This window comes from Eleutherodactylus coqui, chromosome 7 (genome assembly GCF_035609145.1).
Source record: "Eleutherodactylus coqui strain aEleCoq1 chromosome 7, aEleCoq1.hap1, whole genome shotgun sequence".
Classification (NCBI taxonomy): domain Eukaryota; kingdom Metazoa; phylum Chordata; class Amphibia; order Anura; family Eleutherodactylidae; genus Eleutherodactylus; species Eleutherodactylus coqui.
In genome coordinates, this window is record NC_089843.1 from 64,917,927 (window position 1) to 64,928,414 (window position 10,488).

Consider the following 10,488-nt stretch of genomic DNA (forward strand, 5'->3'; position numbering starts at 1 on the left):
AAAATCACAAACATGACGAAATGAAACCAGTGATTTCAATGGTTTTATTTCAGCTTGCATGATTCTTGCGCAATATTACAGCGCTCAAGAAAGGATAGGCCGCGCCCTCGCATGAAAGGATTGGGCAGGAGTTATTTTTCTGCTTTTCTTTTAGCGACCGCAATAGCGTGAAACTTAAACAGTAAAAAAAAATGTTACTTGTTTGCGCACCAATGCACTCCGTAGCGGTGAGCGTATTTGTGCATACACTCGTCTGTTTAAGCCCTTAACTATACTCTAACTTTACCGTTCACATTGGCGCAGGACACACCCGCGTCGTAATCAAAAAGACTGTGCAGTCTAATTAGCCCCTGGTCTTATGGATTTCCCTGTGAAATTGTGCAGTTTATTGCGCATTCCTGCGAGGATGGGGTGCACATTTGCGCACCCCTGTAGATTGCTGTGGTGCCTTAGGTACACTAATGCACGCAAAAATAGATCATGCTGCCTTCTTTTTTTTGCATGTGTGAATGAACACAGTTCTATTCTCTGTGCAAACACGCTCATGTGAATAAGCCCTCATAGCGCAAATACGTTGTGCTGAGTTGCTCGCAAAAACGCATACACCCGTGTGAAGCCGCCCTCACCCTCCTGGCTTATTTGTTCACATGCTCCCTGTTCTGTTGTTTTGTTCATTCCCTGTTTCAGCATCCCTCATACACAGACGTTCACGCATCAGCTCACACCACGCTCTATCCGTAAATAGATTGCTTGCTTCACCTATCCACCGCACAGACAGGAAAATGGAAAGCCCCCGAGGCCGGCACACGCCGCAGCCAGGGAATGCAAGAATGGTGATACATTGGAAATACTGCTGTCTTACAATGTGACTCTATTCCCATGCACTGCAGTAAGGAGCTATTCCTAGTAGCACCCAGTGTACTGCAGTGTATTGATGGAGCTCAGGCTATGTGCACTAATCCCGGCTGAAGAGCTCCTTCATTACATTATTCACTTTTGTAATGCTAAACTTCCATGGTATGTGAAATCTGGCAACGCTTGCATTAAAGCTGCTTAACCCCTTCAGTGGCAGGTTTATTATTTGCAGGTTTATTATTAGTGGAGATTTTCCGGGCATGCCACTAAAGGGGTTAAAGGGGCCACTTCCGCAAAAACACATGTTACCAGGGAAGGCTGCCATGATGGGGTAGGGTGGTAGATTCTACTGGTTTGTACTGAGATGTTGTATAAGCTGAGATAATAAATGTGATGCGTTGCTTCCTGCAGGATGAAGAAGTCTTAGTAGAATGTCGGGTGCGTTTCCTATCATTCATGGGTGTTGGGAAAGATGTCCATACATTTGCTTTCATCATGGACACAGGCAATCAGCATTTTGAGACTCATGTCTTCTGGTGTGAACCCAATGCAGCAAGCGTTTCTGAAGCGGTGCAAGCTGCATGCATGGTAAGGAGACTTTCCATCAGATGTCATCTATTAGTGAAGTTCCTAAACATACTTTGAAACTTTAAGAGTAGCTGCACCTTTGTGAAACTCTTGACATGTCAAAAGTTTTGACGAGTGGGGTTCCGGCTACTGAGACTCCTACTAATTGCTAAAACGAGAGGGCTGTAGCACTCACCTGACTGCTGGGCCCCCTCGTCTGCCGTTGCTCTTTTTCAGCTCCTCCCGGCAACTGAAGACGGTCTCATAAAGGTGTATATTCACCTTGTATATACCTTTACGAGGCCATCTTCAGCTGCCAGGAGCAGCCAAAAAGCAGCAAAGATAGCTCAACGGGCACAGCACTCAGGTGAATGCTGTAGCCCCATTGTTCTAGCAATCAGCAAAGGTCTCAGCAGTGGGACCTCCACTGATCAAAACTGTTGACATGTCAAAAGTTTCACAAAAGTCCAGCTACTCTTTAGAATGTCATACATACATCAGAGCACCATTAATTTCCAATGACATTCCTGCTGACATAATTCCAAAACACTGTAGAAAGCTATGAAGAAGGGGCGTGGCACCTGGTGATCAACTGCCGTCCCTGCCTTCTAGTTATCGGTAATAGATTCTGCACACTGAATCCCACTAACGGCATCTTCTAACATGTTTCAGGGACATTATAACGGTGAGGATTAGATTTGAAGAGGACTTCTTATGCCCTCGGGTCAGCAGGGCTGGCTGCATAGCTTTGCAGCTGCGGTCCTGCTGACTCTAGTGCAATCCAGCACCAAATTCTGTTCATTTTGACTTCCGACTTTGAATCTGTTAAGTGGATGGTCCCCACAGCTGTCAATGGGTAGCACCTGATTTGATGGACAGTGAGCGGTGGGGATCATCCACTTCAAAGTCTGAAGTCAAAACTAACTAAGTTTGTTGCTGGACTGCATTAGAGTCAGCAGGACAGCAGCTGTAAAGCTATGCAACCAGCCCTGCTGACCCGAGGGCTTAAGAAGTTCTCTTAAAATCTAATCCTCACCTTTATAATGTTTCCATGTTAGAAGATGCCATTGCCATGACTTCCAACTGAATCGGTCAGGTGGATGGCCCCAATCGCTCATTGTCTATACAATCGGATGCCACCCATTGACACCCACTTGATACATTCATTCAAAGTGCTAAAACTGATGGGTGTTGGTGTCAGGAAATGGAGTACGGTGTAGAGACAAAAGTCAAGCTGTACTAGCGTCAATGGAGCAGCAAAGCTATGCAGCCAGCCCTACTGCTGACCTGAGGATATGACAGGACCTCTTTAATTCTCTTTTCACTAATCAACTGCCTAGATATGTCCTTGCATCTGGAATATGGAGCGTAGACATGTTGGCTTTCTTTACTAACACAAGGACCCCTGTGTTTCTTGCAGTTGCGGTATCAGAAGTGTCTGGTTGCCCGGCCTCCTTCCCAGAAGCCACAGCCACCGCCACCTCCTGCAGACTCTGTGACAAGGAGAGTCACCACCAGTGTAAAACGTGGTGTTTTATCCCTGATTGACACTTTGAAACAGAAACGCCCGGTGGCTGATATGCCCTAGCCAGAAGAAGAGATAAAGAACACTTGAACCTTACGTGTCTACTGAAGTAAGAGTAGCCGTAGAACGGAGTAAACCGCGGCTCAGCATTCCATTAAGCTGCTGCTTTTCTCTTCAGAGAATTTCCCTTAATCTGATGTTTGACAAGCATGTTCTCGTTCCGACACCATGGCGTACTACAAAAGAAGCATGAATATAAATATATATCTACTCATACCTTTTTATTTTCCTCTCTCCTATAAGTGGTTCCTATTACATGCATTGGATGGTCTGTTTCCGATTGTAAATATGAGAAACATTTCATGACAAGGTGACATTTTCTGCACTCTCTTAACAAATGCCATGGAGTCCATTGTTGTTGAGGATTACGACGCATCCCATAGCTCACTGACTCATCCCACTATTCAGGAAAGTCGCCATCCTGCTCCTCGTTGGGATTCGCTCACACAAAAGATGCTGTTATCTGATCGCCGTTGACGGTCCAAGTATCAGCGGAGCAGATTTCTGGGCTTTTTATTACCTGCGCTGCCAGCACTTAATCATTAATTGCACAAAGACATCATGTCGTGAACTGAAGGCGTTTCGTGGATGGGCTTCCCCGGGGTGGTCGGATAATTACATACAAGAAATGGACAATTCAGCTTGTTAAGGGCATTGCATTCCACACCACCTCCTGCTTGACTCCATTATACAGATAATCTCTTTTTAATATTTCCAGTGATCCTACACTTCATCCTGTGGTTATTAGAGAAGCCGTGTTCATCGCACACTCCGTGATACAAGTCACATACACTCTCAGCGTAGCACAGTCTTTATATAGGCACCAGTTCTATGGGGGTTGACTGAAGGTAGCAACATAGTCAATTGCTCGTGGTGGAGAACTTGTATTGTCTTCATGGTTTATGTTCCGATCTGTCCGTATTGGTGTCTTTGGTAGTATACTGGTGACCATAACTCTGTATAGGCCATGCGATTTGCTAAACCATTTTAGGACTGTATAAACACTGTCTTCAAGTCTTCTATACACTGTCCTACCAAAAGTCATTGGACCCCTCAGCAAGAATCGAAAGTAGTATTTATTCCCATATGTTAATACTTAGTGGGGCTCCATTGGCCATAATGACATTGGATACTCTTCATGGCATACTTTCTTTTAACATTTGATACATTTCAATTAGTATTTCCCTTCATTCATCCTGCAAATGTCTAGTGAGTTCTCTCAGAGAAGATAGACGCTGTTCATGTTTACTGACCTGTCTTCCAGTGTATCCCAAATATGTTCAGTAGGTTCAAGTTGGGACCCTGTGCAGCCAGTCCAATGGTGGAACATTCATGTACTCAAACCAACATAAAACAGTGTTGGATTTGTGGCAAGGCATGTTGTCTTGTTGGAAGTATTACTGGCCATTCCCAGAGTATATCCAATAGGGTGTAGCACCCATCACAAACTTTGGCTGACACCTCCAAGGGTCTGCATCTTATGTAGTATGTTTAGGACATGGGACATGATGCGACCAATTCTACATATAGGGGCATCCAAATACTTTTGGTAGGATAGTGTAGATGAACTTTAAAATGATGCCAAGGAATGAGCAGCCTACAAAAAAGGGCTGTATACAGACATAGATTTGGGATATACCAAATAATGTCCATCTTTGAAACCTTTTTTTTTTGCCTAATATATCTTTATAGCAGGTAAAGCTTTTTTTTCTAATACAAAGCTCCAAATCCTCTACATATAAACTCCTGCCACTAGGGGGAGCTCATAAACATTCTGCTTGCTGTTTTTTCATTGTATTCTATGTACAAACAGTATTCAGTAAGCTCCTGAGCTCCCTCTAGTGGGGGCCGCAGGAAACTAGAATATCATATTTTATCTCTATGCGGGGAATTTGGAGTGCTGTATAAGAGAAATGTGTGCTAAATGTCAGACCCACTTGAAGAGGAAATCCCCGTATATGTCCTATCTAAACTCTGCAGTGATTCATGCAGTGATTCATGTAGTTTATCAGTGGATTCAGCATTGTGGGCAGTGCATAGCAATGTTCTTGTACCCTTCTCAGACAATTAACTGTTCCTTAGTGATGTCCTTGAGCAGTTTATTGGTTTTAAACACAATTTGATTTTTTCCAAGGAAAGAAAAGCTTACCTAATTATGTGCACAAATTTAATTATAACAGCTCATCAACATGATGGGTAAATTGCAGCTGCATTCACTAATTGAATTAGTCATTCATTTTATTTAAGAGACTAATTATTAGACATTTTATTTTTTCCTCCTTATTTGCAGTCTAATGAGTTGCCAGGTTTTATGTCAGGTTTGTTGATAACAAATTGTCTATCACAACCTGGCATCACTTCATCAGACACTGAAAACAATGGAAGTTGTGTGGAAGGTGACATCAGGCCATACACATTAGAGAGATTGTCCAGGAAACCTGGCCTAGGACGGGTGAATGCATCTCTAGACCGGAAGGAGAAGGGGACAGGGCCGCGGTGGAGTCAGAGCCTGTTGGGCTGGATGGTAAGCCCGACAGGAACAAACCGTGGGCATTATGCTCTGACCCTTCACCCTCTGGTCTAGAGATGTGTTCCCCAGTCCTTGGACTGGTATCCGCAGGCTGCATGGACAGCGGCCTTTTGTTGTATTCCTGGACAACCTTTTCAAATTGTTGTCAGCTGAATCCACAGTTTTCGGCAAGATCAGTCAACCATCCACTCCTCTGATGGTAGAAGTCATAGGTAAGGATTGGATTTCAGTATCACTCGTGGAGATAAGCCGACGCCAGAGGTGTTTGGCAGAGGCTTATTCACCTCTCCCAATTCAGAAGGCATGCAGTCATCTGTTCAGGATCCTCATCTTTTAGCCAAAGCAGAGAGCATATAGATAAAGCATCTCTCGCTCTGGAGGACTCAGCACATCTATGCATTACATAAACAGTCCATAGATTTCAGTGAGATTTATGAAATGCTTCATTTCTCCTGTGATGGCGCTGCATTAAAATTTCAATTGCAGTGAGGTTCCCTCACAGATTAGGAGCTGATCACCGGGGTTCCAGCATTGAGACACCCTGTGATCGTTTCGGCGGATATTGCATGTATATGTCCTAACTAAAGACTTTAGGAACAATCATTGAAAATTAATAAAAGACAAGTCTACCAAAAATAAAAAAAATCTATTTAAAAGGGTTTTCCAGGATTTAAAAACAATTCATATGCTTACGGCTTATTCACACGGACGTCAGCATTTTTACGTTTGCCCGCCGGCGACGTAAAAACGCATGAACAGCTGCACAAATGAAACGTGTGCAAGCCCGTCCAGATGGCCCTGACCGGGCGCATATACGCCGAGCCCGCAATGCCGTTGGGCGGGGGGGGGGGGGGGGGGGACAGTTTAGCTCTGCTAAACTGTCTCCCCTTTCCCTCCCTCTCGTCGTCTCTCGGCAAGGGGAAGAGGCCGGACGGGGCAGGAGCTAGTGTGCTAAACTCCCACCCTCTCTTCGCCCCTTGTCGCAGCCAGCAATGGGAGTGAGCGGGAGCTTAGCAACTAGCTCTACCCCCGCCCTGCCCCCCCACCTCAAATGGCCAGCAAGGGGCGGAGAGGAGGAAGGGAGGGTGTGGCAGTTTAGCAGTCACATTGCTAAAATACCTCCCTTCTCCGGCAGCTGTCATAGGCTCCCTTAGGAGCCTATGCAGCTGCTGCCAGTGGCGTAAAAGTACCCGGCCGGAATGCACTATCTTGGTCGGCTGGGCGCTTTTACGCCGCAGGAAATACGCCCATGTGAACTGATGCATTGTATACCAATGCATCAGAGGGGCAGCGTATATCAGCAACTGATGACATATCCTGAGTATAATTCATCAGAGCTGGACAACCACTTTAAATGTGTCCACTAACATTTCTAATACTGCACTTGAACAACTCTGCATTCAAGGGGTCCTCCAGGACTTTTACAACTGTTGATCTCAGGATAGGACAACAATAGTTAATCAGTGGGGTCCGCCGCTTGGATCCCTGCCGATCAAGCTGATCCTTGGGTCCTCTATTGGTGTGGACAGATCTAGAAGCAAATAGAGCTGTCAATATAGCAGTGGCATGGTTTGGTACTACTGCTGATGTTGATGAAGCTGTATGGGGGATGAATTGGCCTGTGTGAAGGCCTGCATCAAGCCTTGGTGCCGCACAGAGACTTTGTAGTACAACTTTCAATTTTAACTATCCAGCTACAGCTGTATGCCAGGGTAATACTTTTAGTACTGCAAGAAACTGATGAGAACGGCAGCTGACACACAATAGTGGGGTTTTCCAGTTGTAGTATGACCTAGGTCCATTCTCCCCTACCTCCTCATGACTATACAGTTATAATGCACTTACCGTTTCAGTTCCATCTGTTTTCCCCTTTCTGGCCAACAGTTACATGATCCTGCTTACCATCCATTCAATTACTTCCTTATGCTTGACAAAGACCTGACCACAGGTCAAAACATTGCAGCTATCTTTTTTATGTAGGAATAAAAACTATGTTTTTTTGCATCTATTTTATGCTGCCGCGGACTCTATGTTTTCTATTACATGATTAGGAATTTTGTCCGGATTCATTTCTGCCGTGGCTCTGCATATTTTGGTGGTCCTGCCCTTGTGGAGTTGGAGTGCTGCTTGTTCATATCTGTTTCTCAATTCAATGACTTCCAGTGACACACTGTTCCATTGAGAGCACATGGCTTCCTGTCATGTCTCAGAATGTTGTGTCATCACTTGTGTCACCGAGAGAGGAGGGCCAGATGTCCGAGACTAGCATTGAATGAACCAAACCAGTAGAACCCTGCTTCGGTTCAATCTTTGCTAAAAGTTCAGTACAGCACGAATCCATATCAAGCTTTTAGAAAAATTCTTCCCGAAACAGGAGTCTATGGGTTCAGTTCGCTCAACACTAGTCTTCAACCTTGGTGTATAACACTGTACACGAGCAATAAAAGCCCGGTATAACGCACTTATTGTGTTATACAGGGCTTTTACAGCACTTAAATAGTGTTTTAAACCAGTTTTAGGGGGTTTGCTGAACGTCTGGTTCGGTTTGAACTATTTCAGACTGAACTGAACTTTTTGTAAAAGTTTGATGAACTGCCAAACCAAATTTTTTAAAAGTTTGCTCATCACTATTCCAGACATCCGTTCCATCTAACACTGCACTTGCACAATGTGAGAAATGACAAGAACCTACTTTGTCTGGGCTTGTTAGTCCCCACCAATCAGGATTTTTTATTATGGGGAAGATCTAACTTATTCTAATAGCCCATGTATCTGGGAAATGTACTGTTGGGCTGCAAGGAGGGCCGTCACCAGAAGACGAGGATGTCAGCAAACCTGATGCAACAGCGGGAGAGTCCACCAAAGTATTTTGTCCTACAAAAAGGTATTTGGGAGCTTTTTTTGATCAAAAAAGATTTTTGATTTTAGCAAAAAAGGGTTTGGAAAACCCCCTTAAAATTGGAAAGCCGTACTACAAAATGCCTCCATGTAGCCCGAGCTTTAAAGAAACAGTTCGTGAAAATATATAGTCCTATAACTGTTTCTATAAATCCGTACGAAATGACACATAACTGCACACATTTCTTTTGCATTACTTTTCTTTAATTGTTTTCTTAAGGCGAAAGGGGATTCACTTTCGAAGTCAAAGAAAAATAAAACGCTTGCTGCACTTAAAAACCACAAAAGAAAAAAAATCCCCCAAAACCCTGTCTAAAAATTTTAGGAAATTGAATCTGGAAAATCCTCTTCGCAGTGGTTTTTAGACCTAAAAAGACAGAAATAAAGCTTCCCCAAAATTGTCTAGAGTGGATCCATCCTCCAAATCAAGAAGCCACCACCTTATAAATAATGTAAATGGATTGTTAATATCTGTAGCTCCAGCATCGTCCACATCCGCTTCTGTATTATAAGGACTGCTTCATCCAGGACCGCCGGCTGGATTGCGTAGAGTTGTACATTACAATGACGTGTATGCCTGGATATTCTCTGATCTCTCTCCTGCAGGTACACACACGGTGGAAGAAGCAGTGATCTATGGGAAATCGCCAATCCTTTGCAGATATTTTGTTTTAAAAATAGCTTTGCATATTTTAACTTAAAGAATTATTTTGTAAAATGAATTGTAATTAAAAAGTCACTTTTTTTTACGGCCAAAAAGTATGTATGTGGTTTGTATGTATGACTAAATGCCAACGTGTTAGTAAGAGTCCATTTATCTATGCATTCTTTGTATGCAGTGGCTCTATAAACAGCCATGTTCACTATGCCTTGTATCTCGTGGTTTTTATTCACTCGTCACAGAGATTCTTCTTTGATGTATAAGTATTGCCATCTGCAAGTACATTGGTACAAGGAGTCCTTATGATGGACTCGTAGGCACTTGTATGCTGCCTTCTATGGGATTGTTCTGCCATAATACAGGGTGGGCCATAGAAAAGTCCCCACAGTCTTATGAAAGCTGTTCTTATAATTGCTTTGTAATTTGAAGCACATGGTGGTACAACATGGGTTTATAAATGTCCTTACAGCCTAAGGGCTTATTTCTACGTGCGTATATCTGAGCTGAGCTCCCGCCCCCTCTCCGCCCCTCGCTACTGCTTGCAATAAATTCGCCCCCCGTCCCGCCCCCTTCCATTGCAAATAGGGGCGGAGAGGGGGCGAATGCTCAGTGCACTGCTCCTGGCCTGGCCGGCCTCCTCCCCCTGCAGAGTGGGACAGCGTATATCGGCCGGGCGTGAAAACCCGGCCAATATACGCACGTCGGAATAAGCCCTAAATCTGCGACATCGCCCTACAGGAGGTAGGAGACTTAAAGGAGATGTCCCGAGGCAGCAAGTGGGTCTATACACTTCTGCATGGCCATAATAATGCACTTTGTAATGTACATTGTGCATTAATTATGAGCCATACAGAAGTTATAAAAAGTTTTATACTTACCTGCTCCGTTGCTGGCGTCCTCGTCTCCATGGTGCCGACTAATTTTCGCCCTCCGATGGCCAAATTAGCCGCGCTTGCGCAGTCCGGGTCTTCTCCTCTTCTCTATGGGGCTCCGTGTAGCTCCGTGTAGCTCCGCCCCGTCACGTGCCGATTCCAGCCAATCAGGAGGCTGGAATCGGCAATGGACCGCACAGAAGCCCTGCGGTCCATGAAGACAGAGGATCCCGGCGGCCATCTTCAGCAGGTGAGTATGAAGACGCCGGACCGCCGGGATTCAGGTAAGCGCTGTGCGGGTGGTTTTTTTAACCCCTGCATCGGGGTTGTCTCGCGCCGAACGGGGGGGGGGGGGGTTAAAAAAAAAAAAACCCGTTTCGGCGCGGGACATCTCCTTTAAAGGAGTTTTCCAGGACTTAAAAAAAAAAGTTAAAACAATTAAAAATTAAATAATCTTGTATCTCGGTCGCTCCCTGTCAAACGCTGCAGCCCCGGTGCCCACCGCATGGAACCTAGAAGA

General features: G+C 44.6%; 1 protein-coding gene across 8 annotated transcripts in view; it reads left to right on the forward strand.

Annotated features, from left to right (window-relative positions):
• The window catches only part of APBB2 (amyloid beta precursor protein binding family B member 2), a 324,093-nt gene extending 314,792 nt beyond the window's left edge, over positions 1–9,301 (forward strand). For all 8 annotated transcript variants that reach the window (XM_066573153.1, XM_066573149.1, XM_066573154.1 and 5 more), the window contains 2 exons: positions 1,267–1,443; positions 2,843–9,301. In XM_066573153.1, the coding sequence (XP_066429250.1) occupies positions 1,267–1,443; positions 2,843–3,010 (345 nt within the window). In that variant the 3' untranslated portion in view covers positions 3,011–9,301. The remainder of the gene's footprint in view (positions 1–1,266; positions 1,444–2,842) is intronic.
• Positions 9,302–10,488: the final 1,187 nt, after the last annotated feature.